The sequence below is a fragment of the Stegostoma tigrinum genome, chromosome 5, assembly GCF_030684315.1.
Source record: "Stegostoma tigrinum isolate sSteTig4 chromosome 5, sSteTig4.hap1, whole genome shotgun sequence".
In the NCBI taxonomy this organism is placed as follows: domain Eukaryota; kingdom Metazoa; phylum Chordata; class Chondrichthyes; order Orectolobiformes; family Stegostomatidae; genus Stegostoma; species Stegostoma tigrinum.
Window position 1 is genome coordinate 10,833,944 of NC_081358.1, and position 19,951 is coordinate 10,853,894.

General features: G+C 39.9%; 1 protein-coding gene across 1 annotated transcript in view; it reads left to right on the forward strand.

Moving 5' to 3' along the window:
* The window catches only part of vps41 (VPS41 subunit of HOPS complex), a 162,998-nt gene that overhangs the window by 120,291 nt on the left and 22,756 nt on the right, over nucleotides 1–19,951 (forward strand). Inside the window, exons 17-21 of the mRNA XM_059645823.1 lie at nucleotides 969–1,061; nucleotides 5,830–5,957; nucleotides 6,779–6,923; nucleotides 13,360–13,401; nucleotides 14,063–14,113. Coding sequence (XP_059501806.1) covers nucleotides 969–1,061; nucleotides 5,830–5,957; nucleotides 6,779–6,923; nucleotides 13,360–13,401; nucleotides 14,063–14,113 — 459 coding nt within the window. The remainder of the gene's footprint in view (nucleotides 1–968; nucleotides 1,062–5,829; nucleotides 5,958–6,778; nucleotides 6,924–13,359; nucleotides 13,402–14,062; nucleotides 14,114–19,951) is intronic.

Consider the following 19,951-nt stretch of genomic DNA (forward strand, 5'->3'; position numbering starts at 1 on the left):
TGAAAATGTGGTACTAAAAATAAGGTTAAATTAGAAATATATGACTGTCCAAAAACAGGGTTGTTTATTGGTAAACACTTCAACTATTTGTTTTTTGCCCATTGAGTTCTCTCTCAGCTCTTTGCAGTATGTAATCACATACTTAGATAAAAGAAGTGAGATTTGGAAAGTCTACGAAAGTCATAACCATAGGGAATAAATGTTTAAAATCTGCTCATTTAATGTATCTGGGCATTTTTCCTGCATGAAACTGGTTTGAAACTGGTGATATGAAAATTAAGCAATGTCCCTTGAATCATTTGAGAGGTTAATATCCATGAAATGAAGACAACTTCTCGAACAAGAACATTAGACAGTTTTAGATAACTGTTAGTAAATATTAAGCCCTTTGACTGCAAACTGTACAACAAATCCAAGCGGTGTTGAAATGGGTAGATGCAAGAACATCTATTCTGTGCTTTGATTTTAAATGAGATGTGTTGAATCATATCTTGCTGAAGTGGAGCCAACAACTAAACTGTTCTTTCACCCAGATCTTAAGATAGAAGTTGTAAGATTTATAGTCACTATACACAAGGACTGTCTAGTACGCTTAGGGACAAAAAATGATTTTCAGCCTTATAGCGTTGGTACAATCATCTCTAGTGGGAGACAGGAACTTGATTTCCTCGGATGAAGTGGGGTCTCATCCCAAGTCAATTTCCCAAAAGAATATTTCTTGCTCTGAATGGTCTTCAGCTCTCAGATTTTTATAATGCTTGGCTATGGAACATTTTCAAAAGCACTCATGTAGCGATTTCTTTTGCATTGGGTGTGAAACAGCAGCCAGATGCATTTCAGTTTCCCAGATTTAAAGGGCTTTGGTGTAAAATAAAAGAATGAATTGTGTGTGGTTTTTTTGTCAGCGATTGTCAGAATTCATGCACTCTGATCTATGTGTTCATTCTAAGTTATTTTGTTTCTTTTAGGCAATTAGTCAGTACCTACCCAGAGGTGACCTTCGCCTGAGACCTGCTATATATGAAATGATCTTGTATGAGTTCCTGGAGAGTGATTACGAGGTACTGTGGTTTTTAATTACTATGATATTGCTGATTCAACAGCTAGAGCAGTTGTTCATTTAATTGCCAGGTCGTGAAAGGTTATTTTGCATCCTCAAGCTAATTCACTTTCAGTTGAGTTGGGTGAAGTTGTCAGACTTCAGTTGTTTAGGATGTGATAGTCCACATAGTAGCTTGTTACAGCATTCATTATTTCCAAAACAAGTACCCAACTACCTCACTCACAAGAAAATTCATCTTTTGAACTGTGTAAAATTGACATGGTACATCCAATCCAGTTCAAATATTCTAGATGTGGTGGTTAACAGGTGCATTTGTATATATATTTGTACTTCTACAGAGGTGTATAATTGACAATATAAGAACGCTATAAAGAACTGAAATAACTTCTATAATTTCAACATGTTTACAGTTAATTAAATACTTTTTAAGTGTAATTGATGCTGTAACATCAGAAACATAGCAACAAATTTGCACAGACAACAAAGTGTGGAGCTGGATGAACACAACAGGCCAAGTAGCATCTTAGGAGCACAAAAGCTTTCGTGCTCCTAAAATGCTGCTTGGCCTGCTGTGTTCATCCAGCTCGACACTTTTTTATCTTGGATTCTCCAGCATCTGCAGTTCCCATTATCTCTGAAACAAATTTTCACATATTTGCTGTGGTGATTTTATAGTTGTGGTATATATACATTGACCAAGACCCCAGGGAGAACTTCTTTGCTCTTCAGATGGTGCTGTGGAATTTTCCTGCTGTCTCAGAGGACAGGCGTTTTAGTTTCTTGTCTTATCTGGATAATGGTACTTCTGACTTTGTGGTGCTTCTGTAGTAAATATATCAAAGTAGATAATATACTCAAACTGCTGGAATGGAAACTGAATCCACAACCTTTTGACTGTGAACGGAATGTTCCACCAAAGCATGAACGATATCTGTCATTCTGATTGGTTAGCAAACAGGAAGCAGCGAGTACAGAGAAAACGTTTTCATTTTGATAAAGTTGTAACCAGCAGAGTATCATATGAATCAAAGGAGAAGCCTCAACTATTCACAATCATATCAATAATTTGAATGAAAAGGCTGAATATATGATAACTAAATTTGCTTTTGACACAAATGTAGGTAGCAGTATCATAGAATTGCTACAATGTAGAAGAGGCCATTTCGTCAATTGTGTCTGCACTCGCTCTCTGAATGAATAGTTTACTTGGGGCTATTCTGCTGCCTACTCCTGATAAACTGCACAATCTTCTTTTTTGGATAACTTTTGTTTTTGATTGAACTTGCCTCCATCACAATGCCTCAGTTAGAGCAGTCATCCTGCTGAAAAAGGTTTCCTAATGTTATTTTGCTTCTCAACACCTTTGTCCTCTCATTCCACATCCCTTCAGGAATGGGAACAGTTTTTTTCCCTGTCTGCTGTGTCCAGAACCTCTTTGATTTTAAATGCCTCTTTTTAATTTCCTCCCTTGCCTTTTCCAATCTAGCTTTATGATTTAATTTTCTCATCCCTGGAATCATTAACTACAATCTTTTCTGAATCCCCTCCAATGCCTTCACTTCCTTCCTAAAGTGCAGTTCAATACTCCAGTTGAGGCCGAACCATTGTTTTATACAAATTCAACTTCTTTGCTCTTGGATTCTATGCTGATTTAGCAAAGCCTGGGATGTCATTTGCTTTACTAAACACGCTTTTGACCTATCCTATTACCTTCAATGATGTGTGCTCATATGCACACAGGACGTTCAGATCGTGCACCACTTACAATTATGCCCTTTGTGTTGTTTCTCCAAGTTCTTCCAACCAAAATGAATTACTTCACATTTCTCCGCAATGAACCTCATCCATTTCCATGTCCTTTTGAAGTTCTGCACTTACCTTACTGTTCACAGATTATGTATCATCCAGTATCTTTGAAACTGTACCGTGGATACCGGTTTCAGGCCATCAGTGTGTATCAGCAAGAGCAACAGCCACAACACTGACCCCTGAAGAATCCTGCAATATACCTCCCTCTGTTCCGAAAAGCATCCATTACCTACCTTTTTCTGAAGAAGGTTCTGGGCCCGAAACGTCAGCCTTCTGCTCCTCTGATGCTGCTTGGCCTGCTGTATTCATCCAACTCTATATCTTGTTATCCCATTACCCACTCCTGTTTGTTTTTTTAGTTAATCAATTGTGTAGCCATGTTGCTACTGTCCCTATTATTCTGTGAGCTAAAACGTCCCTCATAAGTCCATTGGTTGGCACTTTATCAAATGCCTTTCTGAAACCCATATACATTGTATAAACTGCATTGCCATTGTCAACTCTCTTGCTTTTTGAAAAATCTCCAGCAATCTTATGCAATCCATGCCTGCTTTCTTGAATTATCCCACATTATTCTATGTTAACTTTGACCCAAGTTAATGATTTTAGACAATAGAGGAGACGATGGCATTGTGGTATTATCACTGGAGTGTTAACCCAGAGACCCAGATAATGTTCTGGATATCTGGGTTTGAATCCCATCATGAGAGATGGTGGAATTTGAATTCAATAAATATCTGGAATTAAGAATCTAATGGTGACCACGAATCCATTGTCGATTGTCAGAAAAATCCATCTGGTTCACTAATGTCCTTCAGCGATGGAAACTGCCATCCTTACCAAGTCTGGCCTACATGTGACTCCAGACTCAGGGCAATGTGGCTGACTCTTAACTGCCCTCTGGGCAACTAGGAGTGGGCAGTAAATGCTGCTTGATCAGCAACCCCCTTTGGTTAATGAATAAAGAAAATAAAACTCCACACTTTCCATTCTCACTTCCCTGCATTATCCTTGGGTGCACCTCATCTTATGTTGATGCCTTCTCAACTTCACAAATAGCCATCCTATTAAATATCTCTTCCCATCAATTTTGAACTCTTCTAGTATCTGAATTACTTCCACATTTCATGACATGGGTTGCATCTTTTTCCTTGGAATTCCTTTAATATCTTGGCTATGCCTTTTGGCTCCATGTATAAGTCTCCACTTTGGCCCCTCATTGGCCTTAGTGTTTGTTCAATTTTTATTTACAGTTTACATGTTTAAAGAAGACTTCAGGCTTGCCTGTTATATGTTAGTTGCCAGTCTCTTTCAAATCTATCTCTTTGCTTTTCTCCATCCTGCTGAACCATTTGTATTCAGTCTTGCTCTCATTTGTATTCTCTGTTTAATAGCTGTCATAAGCACACATTCTCTTCTTTATCTGAATTTAAAGTGAATTCTTTAGACAGTCCAGGATCTACAAGAGTGATTCCAGCGATGAGAAACTTCAGTCGTGACGATAGATTGAAAAGGTTTGGACTATTCTCATTGGACAGGAGAAGGCTGAGGAGATTTGATCAAGGTTTTCAAAATCATGAGCAGGTTGGATAAAGTAGATGGGGAGAAACTATTCATGCTCATAAAAGGAACAATTGTGAAAGCTCATAGATTTAAGGTGCAACAGAAGCAAGGGTGATGTAAGAAAAGACAGCAAGTTGTTCGTATTTGGAATGCACTGCCTGAAAATGTGTTGTAAGCAGCTTCATTTGAGGTATTCACAAGGGCTTGGGATTATTTGTACAAAAGTAATGTGCAAGGGTATGCAGGCAAAAAAGCAGGAGACTGGTTTTGAATAATCATGCTCGTTTGAAGAGCCAGTGCTAGCACAATGGGCCAAATGACTTCCTTCTGCACTGTAACAATGCTGAGATTCTATAGTCAGCCTAAACCTTATGGGATCACTGTCACCTAAATGTTCTCTTATTCTCACTTGATTCTTGACTGACTACATTTCCAATAATTACATCTGGCATTGTCGCCTTTCTCATTGGGCAAGAAACATACTGCTGCACACCTTGGTGTTTTTCCCTGATATCATCTCTTGGTTCTTGCATCTGTGCCAAGTTAGTGCCAGTTGTCCTCAATAACATCAGCAAAACCCCCTGCAAGGAATTCAACCCAATTGTATTTATCTGTGAAGGGGACATAAGGATTCTGCAAATGGGTAGGTGATGGACAAAATATTGGCAGATTAGGGTACATTGTGCAAAGATTTGATGTCGTCCATTTTGACCCTACTCCCACAACCCCCACCCCCAAACCCTCTGCAGGCTTCTCCCCAATGCCAACAGCCTCCCTTTTCCCTCAGCTTGCAGCCTCCTTTCCTCACCCACCCCCTCACTTACTCTTTTTCCTTACCCCTTCTCCACGTTCCTTCTGATGTGAAAACAACATCCCTAGGTTCTACACCTACACGTGGCACACTTGGAGCCCAAGCCAGACCGACAGTAATTTCAGGGACACATGCGCCCCCAGCCATTTACCTTCCAAGTTGCTCCTCCCACTATTACCTGATTCTCTCCTGTGGTTCCTGCTGATAGGCTCACCAGTGACGGTGAGAATCCATCTGTGATTAAAGAAAAATGAAGTGGAGTAACAACTCTACAGATTCTGTTGCCCTCAAATGGGTATGGCCTTTTTCTGATTGGTCATCGAGTTGAAGAGCTGCCCATGCCATGGCTTCCCTGGAACATGAGCTTCAACAATTGGAACGGTGTGACCTGTCTCGCCCAAGCCTTGCTGGAAACATGTATGCAAGGCCATGTAAAAGTCTTTAATGACTTCCAGCAGCACCTCAAAACATATCGATCTAAGCTTGATTCCTTCATTATCCAGAAGATGCGTTTTACTCAAAGATTGAAGACCTCAGTCAGTCATAAGTTTGGGCTTTTAATCCATGCGTATTTTTTTTCCAGGGGTTTGCATCCTTGATAAGAGAGTGGCCAGGTGACATTTATAACAACATGACTGTAGTCCGCTCTGTGTTGGATCACCTGGATCGGGCTCCGAGTAACAGAACATTGTTGACGACACTAGCAGAGTTGTGAGTATCTTTATCTGTGCGTCTGTCTTTTCTCATTCAATAGTCCTTCAATCATAAAACATTTACAGGACAAAAGGCTGACATCCAGCCTGTCAAGATTCTGCCTGGTTTATATTGTCTCCGGCTATTCCTCTTATCAAAACACTTCATTTCACATTCCACTATGTTAAATTTAACTTTCTACATGTCTGCCCATTCCAACATCCCACATGTCCTACAAGTTTTGTGTCATCTGAAAAGGATACAGGCTGTTGGAATGAGTGGACGTGTGAAAAATTATATTTAAAAGAGAAGAATGTGGGGTGGGAATGTGGAGTGATACATTTTGATAAGAAGAATAAGTAGTGACAAGATAAAGTAAAGGATGCAGTCTGAAAGTGGGGCATAGGAACAGTCAAATCCGGAAGAACGGGGATGATCCGCATGAATTTGATGGCCTTTTTTTTGTACTCTGATCTTGAAAATGTTGAATTTGATGAGTAAAGCTATTTAGTCCACCTTAATTCAGCCATCACCAAAGATTATCTTCCTCACCATCCACTTCCTTATTACAGATATTTTGTGAGAAGCCATGACTTTTGCCTTCACTCTTCTACCTGGAAGATCATTTTGTATTGATCAATTAAGATAGGAGGAAAAGCGTCCTGTTTAAAAATTCCTACTTTAGCCTTATCAGTTTGAACTAGTATTCCTTTGTCCTACGTTAATTTAAAGCAATATTTGCTTATATCCATGCCTCTACTTGTTGTGTACTTTAAATAACTTTGAGGTGCAGACTGTTCTTGAAACAGATGTCAACCTGGTATTTCTGTTGTTTCCAGGTACACTTATGACCAGCGTTACGACAAAGCGCTTGAAATTTACTTAAAGTTGCGACATAAAGATGTCTTCCAGCTCATACACAAGCACAATCTCTTCAGCTCCATCAAGGATAAGATTGTTCTGCTCATGGAGTTTGATAAGGAGGTATGGAAATTAAATCCATCTGTTGCTCTTCATTTTTTACTGATTATCAATTCTTTTTCTTAAAGCCATAAATGATCGTTTCTTCAGTGGAAGAGATTTTGTGTAATTCTTCTCTCTAATGAGTTAAAATCCCAATTTAGGGAGAGACAGTGATGTAATAGTACTGTCACTGGACTAGCAACCCACAGACTCGAATAATATTCTGTAGTACCCTGGTTCAAATGCCACCATGGCATTTGGTGGAAATTGATTTGAATTTTTAAAAAGTAGAATTAAAAAGTCAAAGATGACAATGTGACCATTGTCATGTAAACCCATCTGGTTCACTAGTGTCCTTTGGGGAGAGAAATTTGCCATTCTTCCCTTGTCTAGCCTGCAGACCCACACAGTAGTTGATTCACACCTCTCAGGTGTATCAAAATGGTTAACAAGTCTCAAAGGAGCAAAAGTGTTTGAACTAACAGATATCAAACTAGGCACTAGAAATGGCAACACAAGAAATGGCAACACAAAACCAGGTAAAGTTATCCTTACCAATATTTACTGAGAGATTAGTCAAGCAACAACGTGATATAGTCAAAATCACACAGTTGTACCTTCCAAGCAATGTCCCTGACATCATTGTCATGCCTGAATATGTCCTGACCCAGTAAAGAAGGCAGCACAGCGGTTGGGAGGGAATTACCCTGTGGGTCCAGTGCGTTGACATGTACTGCATGAAGTCTAATGGCGTCAGGTTAAGGCCATCACCTGCTGATTAACATTTTCTTAATACCTTGCTGATCAATCATGCTGTTCCCAATTGAGCACTTATCGCAGGAAGCACTAAGGATGACAGTGAGATAGAGTGGATGGGTTTGGATTTGTCCATCACAAGAAGTGATTTGACAGTATCTCTACTGACTGAACCATTCTATTCTGAAATACGTAGTTACTAGACTAAGCCTGCAGCAAATTGTGAGAGAACCAACAAGATAGAAAAAATCTATTTGACTTTTTCCTCTCAAATCTCCCTGTCACAAATGCATTGGTCCATGTCAGTATAAGTAGTAGTGAGTATAGCACAGGTCTTGTGGGGATGATATCCTGTAAAGCATCTCGAGACTGGATATCCATGAGGTCATCATTAGCAGCAGAATTGTATTCAACCACAACTAGCAACTTGATGGCCAAGCATATCCTCCCACTCTACTATTGCTGTCAAGCCAGAGGATCAACCCTGGTTCAGTGAAGTATGGAGGGGAGCTTGCCAAGAGCAGCAGCAGGCATATCTAAAAATGAGTTGCCAATCTGATAAATCTACAAGACAGGACAACTTGCATGCCAAACATCATAAGTAGCAAGTGATGGATGGAGCTAAGGATCAAAAAATTAACTGTTTTGATTTAAGCTGTGCTGTCATAGAGTTACCTGCCACATTCTGCTGTGAATAATGGTAAATAATTGAACAACTCACTGGAGGAGGAGGCAGTATAAGTATACTCATTCTAAATGATGAGGGAGCCTAATATATCAATGCAAAAGATAAGACTGAAGCATTTGCAACAATCTTCCAACAAAAATGGTGAATGGCTGATCCATTGCAGTCTCCTCTGAAGGACTTCAGCAGGCACTGGATTTCGCATAGTCAATAATACCTGACAAAACTCTAGTAATAATATTGAAAACTTGTGTCTCAGAACTTGCTCAGCCCCTAGACAAACTGTTCCAGAACAGCCGAAACTGGCATCTACCTGGCAATGTGGAAGATCTTCCAGACACATCCTGTACACAAAAGAAAAGGAAAAATTCAACCTGATCAATTACTGTCTCATTAGTAAGGTGATGGATGAGTCAACAATGATATCAAGTAAATCTTGATCTGCAATAACCTGTACACCAATGCTCAGTTTGAATTATAATAGGGCTACTCGGCTCTTGATTTCATTTCAGCCTTCGTCCAAACATGAACGAAATCTTGCAGTCAAGCGAAAGTGATACCAAGGATTTATTTGACAGTACATGACATAAGGAACCCTCACAAAATTGGAGTCAACTGAAATTAGAGGAAAAAGATTCTATTGGTTGGAGTCATACCTGGCACAAAGCAAGATAGTTGTGGTTGTTGAAAATTAAATACCTCTACCTTATGACATCATAGTAGGAATTCCTCAAAGTAATGTCCAAGACCAAACTATCATCAGTTGTTTCATCAATAACCTTCTTTCCATCGTACGGTCACAATGTTATGCTGTGTTCAGGATCATTTCTGATTTCTCAGGTGCTGAAGCAGTCCATGTCTGAATGCAGCAAGACCTGGTCAATGTCCCAGTTTGGGCTAAAAACTCTCTGCAGTCATACCTGGCACGTAGGATGGCGGTTGTTGGAAGTTGGTCTCTGCTCCATGACATTGCTGCAAGAATCCCTCAGGATAGTGTCTTAGGCCTCAACCATCTTCAGCTGCTTCATCAATGACCTTCCCTCCATCATAAGGTTAGAAGCTGGGATGTCACTGATGATTGTACAGCATTGAACAGACCTCTCCCACTTACTGACGCAGTCCATGCCCAAATGCTGCTATTGAGTGTCATGGTGGAATGATTCACGGTTGTGAATGTAGTGCCAATCAAGCGGGTTGCTTTGTCCTTGATGGTGTTGAGATGAGCTGCACTCATCCGGGCAACTGGGGAGTATTCCATCATACTCTTGACTTTTGCCTTGTAGGCGATGGATAGGTTTTGAGGAGCCAAAAGCTGAGTAACTTGCTGCTCTTGTAGCCACTGTATTTATATGGCTAGTTCAGCTCAGTTTCTGTTCACTGTTGACCCCAAGGATGCAGATAATGGGGCTTTCATTGGCAACATGATTGACTGTCAAGGGGCAATAGTTAGATTATCTCTTATTAGAGATAGTCATTGGCTGACGTTTGAGTGGTGCAGATGTTACTTGCCACTCTTCAGCCTAAGCCTGTATATTGTCTAAGTCTTGTTGCATTTGAGCATGGACTGTTAAAGTTTTGAAGAATCATAATCGGTCCTGAACATTGTGCAGTCATCGGTGAACATCGCCACTTCGGACCTTAGGATGGACAGAAGATCGTTGATGCAGCAGCTGAAGATGGTTGGGTCTAAGACACTACTGTGAGAAACTCTGCACGGGTGTCCTGGAATTGAGATGACTGACCTCCAACAACAGCAACTATCTTCCTATGTGCCAGGTATGAATCCAGTCAGTGAAGAATTTTCCCTGATAGCCATTGATTCCAGTTTTGCTAGGGCGCCTTGATGCCACACTTAGTTAAATGTGCTTTAATGTCAAGGACTGTCACTCTCACTTCATCTCTGGAATTCAGCTCTTTTGTCCATGTTTGAACCAAAGCTGTAAAGAGATCAACAGATGTGTGGCTCTTGCAGAACACAAACCAGGCATCAGTGATCAGGTGCTTTCTGTAGGATGTGTTGTCCTGCTGTTTTGTACACCCTCTAATTTGATAAATAAATTGTGACAATAACTTCAATTGAACTAACCTTTCCACAATATATTGTTTTCAATGCCGTTTGCATAGTACTAGTGATTTTGTCAATGCAGACAGTTTCTTCATATAGGAGGTATTACCTGTTTAAACAATGTGTTTGTATATATTTGCATCTTCTCATCTGTTAAACCACAGTGATGCTACTTACAGTAGTAAAATCTGTAATTATCTGGTGGTATTCAATGACTTCAAAATATCTGTGCTCTGTTTCTATCTGTGGATGGCACAATTGTACCATTAGTCAATAGTAGATGGCATCATGTTCCTTTAAATGAGGTGATGTGAAAAACATTGAGCAAACATGAGCCAGTCATGAAATTCTGTATTTGTGATAGTAGACGACCAACATGTCAATTGGAGAGCAAACCCTTTATGTCATCTGTTACATCAGATACAGTGAGTAACCTGTGAGATAGGTCTGAGAGTTGAGTCAACTTATGCTGATGTCACTGGTCAGTGAGCAGTGTGCTAGCGCTACTAAATCACGCATTTGAATAATGTCCCAAAATCGGATATTTAAGACAAACCAGTCACTATCTAACAATTAGCAACTGGTTCATTCAATAGTACCAGTATCACAGTTATTTTCATTAATACATACACAGATTGCAAGCCAACTCGTGTTTCTTTTCAAAAGACAGTATGTTATCCCAATAATAAAAATTTCCAAAACTATGAAATATGACAGATCTGAGTTGCTGAAGTGATGTGACCTATAAACAAGACACGATTGACATGTTTTCTTTCGGTACTAAATGTTTCCATAACATGGCATCATCACTCCTCATCCATCTTGAATTAGTTCCTTCGAGAAATTTATGTCCATATCAAATTGTCATTATTTATGATATCTGAAAGTACTTCACAACTAATTAAATGCATTTAATAGTAAAGCAATATACTCCATGGGATCATATAGTACTGACAAGTCCCTTCGCCCATCGATACTTCACTGACAAAAAACTACTCAAAATCTACACTAGTCCTACTTGGCAGCATTTGTCTCATAGCCTTGAATGTTATGGTATTTCAAGTGCTCATCCAATCACTTTTTAAACGTGGAGAGTTGGAAATTTGAAATAAAAACAGTGTGTGTAGGATCAGAGAAACAGAAATAGAGACAGAAAAATATTTTAAGTCAATGACCTTTGTGCATAACTGTGTAACTCACCAAGTATTTTGTGATGTATGCTCATGAACATGGGAAACGTGCAACTAAAATATTTGTGCGTGCGTGTACTGCATCGCTTTTAAATAAGCATTTCATATATTGTCAGATGCAAGACTATTATCGAGGCACAGGCCACAGTTGCAGCCCAAGCACTATCTGTATAGGTGTGTCTATGTATAGAATAAATCTGGTACATGTGGGATGGGCAAGAGATCTAAATTAAGTTCCTTGGTTGGCAAATCATAATTAATGATAACTTGTTACACTACTTTGGCTAAGTACATTTTATCTGGAAGCCTCTATAAATTCAGCATGCAGTGAAATTGGCAGAAGTCCAATAACATGAAGCCCGAAGAAGAGTGACCATTGTACATATGTCATTCTTTTACGTGCAACTACATTGTAAATAATTATCCAGCAGATCTACGTGTGCCTTGACAATCACCGTATGATTAAACCCGCTCCTCTTGTATCAAGAAAAGAAAATTCAGATGACTCACGGTGTCTTGTATATTGATCACGATAAATCCAGGTCTTCATGAGGTTCAGTAGCCAATCTTCCTACCCCCCGTCCACCTCGAGCATCCATAACTCTTAAAAGCAACATGGTTCTATTGACATCTGCCGTCTCCTCCAAAGAACTGTTCTTCATTCATGAGCTTAGATGCTGAACTTTGGTAAGCTATTCAACCACACAAGGGCACTTTCTTGCAGAGTCCATAGAGCATTGACCAGGAGCGAAAATGTTGGTTGAATCATTTGTCACCACCCAGCTCAGAGACTGTGGCCAAATTGTGTTTAATAAAGACCAATAAATGTACCAGGACCAGCTGTGGCTATTACGTTGCACAGTGAATATATTCAGGCCACTCCAAAGTACATTATTATGATGCCAACAGAAATGAACTGTTGCTATATCCTCTGTTCAGCTCTTTAACCTGTATGCACGAGGAATTGCCCTGCAGGAATTACTGAAGTGCAAACTATTTTACTGATCTCATTGCACATATAAACATCTTTCTCCACACCTCCCCCCCCCCCCCTCCCCCCAGCCCACACCATTACGATTGTGCAAGTCAAGCAGTAAAGTCAACTGCCCAAGTGAATCAAAAGTCACCATTATCCCAGAGGACCAAAAGCGCCTGTCTCATTCACGATAAAGGACTGGTGGTGAATATAAACCTGAGGAATATCACACCTCGAGCAAAGGAACCACTGAGAAGATGGTGTCTTAATGTTGACCTCAGCCAGTATAGGAAATAACCCTTTATTGAAGGCATAAATCTGCTGTGTAAAGTAGCTGTCCAGCCAACTGAACAGACTGAAACTTTGCCCACCCCACTTGCCTGGTTACTTCTGAGCAGTTTCATTGGTGTAGAACTCCTCCTTGTACCTTCAGGCACAGCACTTAAATATTTAACTTATCTCTGTACCTGTAAATGTATTTAAATTCATCCAATCCAACAAACTTTCAATTACTTCCTAATTGTTCCATGCATGGGATTGCCATTCATGCCTCTGTCCTACAACATCAAACAGGTTGTGTATCTTTAACCAGATAAGTGGTAGCTTTTGCAATGTCACAGGAAGCAAACAAAAATACTGCTGCACTCCTGTAATTTTGAATACCTGTATTTGCTAGAGTATTTATGCTTGGATCCAACTAGATGATAGTTTAAGCTTCTAAACTTTAACTGTTTAACTCATTGCCGCCTGTTACTTTAAACCAGTATTCTGTATTTCATCTGCAGCAAGCAGTCAACATGCTCTTGGACAATGAAGATAAAATTTCAGTAAGTTAGAAATCCTTTCAGTTACAACTTTGCCTTTTGTTGAACGCACAAACTTAAAAATTAAACTACAGAAAAGAAAATGACTTGCATTTGTACAGCACCTCCATAATCTCAGGAGGTTCAAAGCTCTGTACACCCGATGACATACTTTTGGAATTGTGGCACAGCGGCCCAGGGGTTAGCACTGATTGGTTAGCACAGCGCCAGGGATTCATTTCTACCCTCGGGCAACTGTGTGTGGAGTTTGCACATTCTCCCCGTGTCTTCATGGGTTTCCTTCAGGTGCTGCAGTTTCCTCCCACCATCCAAAGATGTGCAAGTTAGGTGGATTGGCCATGCTAAATTGCCCATCGTGTCTAGGGATGTGTAGGCTGGGTGGATGAGCCACGGGAGATGCAGGGTTGCAAGAATAGGCTAGGGGGTTAAGTCTAGGTGGGGATAACCTTTGGACTTGTTGGAGCAAATGGCCAGTTTCTACACTGTAGGGATTCTATGAAATTCTATAAATCACTGCTGCAGTGTAAGAATATGAGTAGTGCAATTGAGAAATACGTTGGAGCAGTGTTTAATGAACCAGAATTGACTGAGCTCAGAGGTAGACTTCTTACTTACCAGATTGTTATTACTTCTGATTAATTTTTATTTTGCTTTTCTGTTGAAGATTGACAAAGTTGTGGAGGAACTGAAGGATCAACCAGAACTGCAGCATGTGGTTAGTTTTTCTCCTATGCATCATTCAAACATTAAACATCTCTGTTCTAAGTTATTGCTTTTGATGGTATTGAATTGTATTTGTAGATAAAGTAAAGTCAATTGATATGGGTTTGCTGCTGCAAATTTATGATCTTGTTCATCAACAGTAAACAGGAAGGGGAATATTGTTTTTGAAAAGCTAATGGTAAAGCAATGCGCTTTAGAAAGCAACATTTGGATATTCATATTTAGCAAATTCATGTTTGATTTATGCATCAATGGTTGTGAATTTGAGGGTGCATACATGAGGATCAATGGTCGGCACAACATTGTGGGCTGAAGGGCCTGTTCTGTGCTGTACTGTTCTATGTTCTATGAATAATATTAGTGTCAATACTGTTAGATTGATAGTCTTATTTAGTCCAATTGGTGTTATAGCAAACAGACCATACTAAGTGAAATGAAGTGAAAGTTGCCATAGTTCCAGGGAATCAAAGGCTGAAAAACGAGCTGGTGATGAGGTTATCTAAAGGCTTCAGGCAAGCGCAAAGTTGAGAAGGCAGGGCCTCCATGTGACCTCAGCTGGTCCAAGAAATTGAACTTGCCCCATCGGCACCACTCTGTATCACTAACCCACTTTACATCCAATTGAGCTAACCAACCCTACATACAAAACGAATAATAAGCCAGAATTAATACATAATCAGACAGTAAGAAAGCATTCTTCAACCAGAGACCATGATGCAATAAGAATTTGACATCTCGTGTGAGGAGAGGAATCTCACTTGGTTCAAACTCACATAACTCTGACTTTGAATTAATGAGGCGCATGCTGAACATGTTAAGCTGGACTTACTGAAAACAAAAGCGGATGTTATTTAAAGTGTTATGTTGTACAATACAAGACCGATGTATGACCATAAAGAAATAATGTTGGACTGGTACAATCATTGTCAGACTCAGTGCAAAACTAAAGTGTCTGAAACAAATGGCAGAAAATTTGGTCATCTGGCAAACTTGGAGAAATATTGAAAGTAATACAGGGACACTCAGAAAACAATAAAGATTGCAAAAATTGATATATTAGTTTGCAATTAATATAAAGAGCAGGGTTAAAACTGTATATGATGTGTTATGACTAGGCAAGTTTGACAGAATTTTAAAGTTTGTACTTTTTAATCTGTCTCCATAATGAAAATGGAGGATAAGATACCAGTGACGGAAGGGAAACAAGATATATCAGGGTGGAAGGCTTTACTGGATCCATCAGTTTTTACAAATAAGTATAATTAACAAAATAATAGAAGATGAATCAATCTCCAGAATCTAATGAATTCTGTCCCACAATTTGATTTGGGGACTATGCCATTAGATTAGAAATTTGTCATTCCGTTATTTAAGTAGCTGGAAGAAAGAACCCAAGAAACTGTAAGCCTTTCCATTTTAACATTGATGACAGAAGCTGCTGGAATCTGTCATCAATGTAGAGAGCCTGAGTGTTTGAGAAAAATGGGAGTTGATCTTGCGAAACTAACTCGCTAATCTAGTTGAACTTTGTAAAGATCTCTAAGAGGGCAGGTAAAGCAATGTCTACAGTATTAGGTATGCGGACTGGAAGAAGCCGTTTTGGTAAGATTACATATAAACAACTATGAGAGAACACAGAAGTGGAAGTAACCCTCTGACTTGGATTTGAAATTGTTTGGGAAGTAGGAAATAATGGGAATAAAAGATATATACTGGGCTTGGTGAGATATGACAAACGTAGTTCTCTAGGAATCTTTTATGGGACATCAACTTGTCTCCATATTTATTAATGGCTTAAATGAAATTGTAGGCAATTGTATATTCCTATTTGTATACTAAAGAGTCGTACATTACAAACGTAGTGGCAGGAAGTTGTAATGGGGCATAGCAGAGTTAAATAGTGCAAATGGACATAGGAGACTGAAGAAATTTGGCATTGTTGTGCTTACTTAACCGTTGAGTTGAAATGGATGGACAAGAGCAGGTTGTTGATGATCTTTACTTCTGGGAACTTGACACTCTTGACCATCTCTGCCGCAGCACCACTGATACAGACAAGGGTGTGCCCTCCACTCCACTCCCTGAAGTCAATGACCAGCTCCTTCATTTTGTTGGAGACATTGTTGCTTTTACATCATGCCACTAGGCACTCAATCTCTTTCTGTATTCTCCGTCTTCATTGTTTGAGATTCGCCCTACGATGGTGGTGTCGTCAGGAAACTTACAAATGGAGCTGGGGCGAAATTTGACCGCGCTATCATGAGCCTGCAGCCTTGCAGAGCACTGGTGTTGAGGATAATGGTGGAAGATGTATTGTTGCCCATTCTTACTGATTACGGTCTGTGGGTCAGCAAGTCTAGGATCCAGTTACAAAGTGGGGAGCCAAGTCTTCAACTTTAGAGATGAGTTTGTTTGGAATTATGATATTGAAAATGGAACTGTGGTCAATAGGCAGTAGCCTGATGCAGGTATTCTTATCCAGATGTTCCAGTGGTGAATGCAGGGCCAGGGAGGTGGCATCTGCTGTGGACCTGTTGCATCAATAGGTGAATTGCAGTGAGTCAAGACAATTTGGTAGGCTGGAGACTAAAGAGGAGATAAGTCATAAATTGTCAATTTTAGTAAATCCTAAACTTTTTTAAAAAATCACCACATCTTACAACTTCCCCAAGGTCATTGTCCAGTATTAGTTTCAGCTGTGAGCTGGGCCAAGCTGTTTTCCTCCTTGCAGGCAGAGCTGAGTGCTTTTCCAAACAGTAACTTATTGACTGAGATGCAGAGTTTGAAGTATGCTGTCACTTATACCTCTTGTTGATCCTCTGAAGGTCAAGGAGCAAATGACTTAGAATCCCAGAATTATAAATTTAACTAACTCAGCCGGCTCTCGGGGCCAAAGTGTTAAAGACAGGCATTTTGCATGCTGATGGCCCATCTTTTTGGGCTAATTCTAAGGTCATTATGTTAAGTATAGCTTTACCCCTGTCAATAGGGGGTGGCATGGTGGCTTAGTGTTTAGCACTGCTGCCTCACAACTAGGGACCTGTTTTGATTCCACCCTCGGGCAAATATCTGTGGAGTTTGCACATTCTCGCCATGTCTGCATGCATTTCCTTCTAGTACTCTGGTTTACACCCACAGTCCAAAGAAGTGCAAATTAGGTGGTTTGGCTGTGCTAAATTGCCCATAGTGCCCAGGCTAGGTGGATTAGCTGTGGGAAATGCAGGTTACAGAGATAGGATAGGGGAGTGGGTCTGGTTGGGATACTCTTTGGGGGGTTAGTGTGAACTCGATGGGCTGAATGCTCTGCTTCCACACTGTAGGGTTTCTATGTGAGGTAATGCACCTTGGAAGGTCTAATCCAGATGGAAAATATACAGTAAATGGCAGAACACTTGTGAGTACTGACAGGCAGAGGGATTTGAGTGTACAGTTACACAAGTCACTGAAAGTGGCAATACACGTGGAGAAGGTATATGGCATGCTTGCCTTCATCAGCTGAGGTGTTAAGTTTAAAAATTGGCAGGTAATGTTGCAGCTTCATAGAACCTTAGGCTGCATTTGGAATATTGTGTTCAATAATGGTCGCCACACTACCAGAAGGATTGGTAGCTTTGGCAAGGGTACAGGAAAGATTTACCAGGATGTTGCCTGGTACAGCAGGCATTAGCTCTGAGGTGATGTTGGAGAAACTTGGGTTGTTCTCACTGAAACGCTGGAGGTTGAGGAGCGACCTGATAGAGGACTACAAGATGAAGAAGGGCTTGGACAGACTGGATAGTCAGAAGCTATTTTCCAGGGTGGAAGAGTCAGTTACTAGAGGGCATAGGTGTAAGGTGCGAGGGGCAAGGTTTAAAGGTGATGTACGAGGCAAGTTTTTTTTACACACAGGGTGGTGGGTGCCTGAAACTCACTGCCGGGAAAGGTAGTAGAAGCGGATACTGTAGTGACTTTTAAAGGGCATCTTGACAAATGCATGAATAGGATGGCAATAGAGAGATATGGTCCTCGAAAGGGTAGGGGGTTTTAGTTGTGACGTGCAACATGTTGGTGCAGGCTTGGAGGGCCAAAGGGCCTGTTCTTGTGCTGTAATTTTCTTTGTTCTTTGTTTTATAGTTAGTGTTTTCATTGTGAAGTGATGAAGTGACTAAAACCATTCACTGTTATTTTAGCATAACACATCTTGATGTTTACCTTTGTGCAGAGCTTACTGGAAGCAGACAATTTATCTTCAGCCCCTTTTTGTTAGTTTTAGCTGGAATTTCTGTACAATGCTGGGGGTTTAGAGGCTTTTGGAAATACAATAAGGTGATAAGGCTCAACCATTTTTTTGAGATCAGCGATGTTGGTCCATTTCTGAGAAAACAGAACTTCAAAACAAAAAGAGAATGGGGTCTAGGCCTGAAACGTCAGCTTTTGTGCTCCTAAGATACTGTGTTCATCCAGCTCCACACTTGTTATCTAGAAAGAGAACGCAGTTCTCTTTGGGATTTTGGACAGAAGACTTCAGTAAGAATAGATTGGCCTCAAAGTTGTGCAGTGCAATTCAACAGCATGATATCAGAGCCAAGGTGGGTTATGTTTTGAGGGCCAGTTGCATAAAGATTGTCTCATTTTCCTATGATTATAAGAAACTGATGGTAATCACATCCATGTATTTTAAATATTCAAAGAAATTTGCAGGGTCAGTGAAAAAATACAATTTCTTTTGTTGGAAGAATAAGGAAGCGTAATTTTCTGTTGAAACAAGCCCGGTCAGTAGAGAAATCAGGAAGCATTACATCATGAAAACAGACAGCTGAACCAAATCAGTCCTTCTATGTCTGTATTTGCAGCACAATAAAATTAAAACCTTCAAAGGCTCTCAAAATTTATCCTAATGGTTCACAACACAAGGTCTTTTCCAGACTTGCTGGAATCAATTTCAAGGTGTTGACCTCATTAATAGCCAACTTCTGCTGTCTGTTTAAACATAATGCTCTTCCCTGGTGATGAAGAATCTGCCGAACCTTTTGATCAGGAATGAACCTGCATTTAACTTCCAGGCTTGGTCTCATAAATAAACAAAAGTTTGTTTGATCTGTATAAAAACTGAGTTCTGAGGAAGAGTCACCGGGCCCAAATTGTTAACTCTGATTTTCCTTCATAGATGCTGCCAGTATGCTGAGGTTTTCCAGCAACTTCTATTTTTGCTCCTGATTTACAGCATTTGTTTTGCTTGTTTTCCTTTTGACACAATAATCCAAAGTCGACTTTAGGTCACCATTCTCTGTTCACAGTCCCACACCAAAAAAGAATAAAATAAAAATATTGAACGATCAGTGAAGGCGCTCAAAACGTTTACACACAGTTTGGTAAGAAATTTCAATCTCTATCTCTCTCCCCAAAAGGCTATGTATTCTATGTAACATGAGGCCTTTGATTTGTAGGAGTATCAGGTATATGAAACAAAAGCAAGGAATGCACAGATAAGCTATGATCTGATTGAATTTTGGGGTAAGCGTGAGGGGCCTAGTGATCTATTTCTGTTCTTATAATTCCAGTGAGATCTGAGATATTCTAAGACACCTAAATTCAAGTCTACTCAACCAGTCACATGATGTGTTGTGTTGAGCTCAGGCTGTCATACAGAGCAACTGTCCAGCCTTATGCAGCATACTGGTTCATCTAATGATTTTACAGTGATTTGCATTCAAAGTAACATGTCTGGATTGAAGATCTGTGTTGGACTTAAAGAAATTTATCTTTAATTATGATGTATAGCTAATTTCAAACACTGCAACATACTTATAGTCAGCATATTGTTAGAGGTGTGGATGAACATTGTTATAAT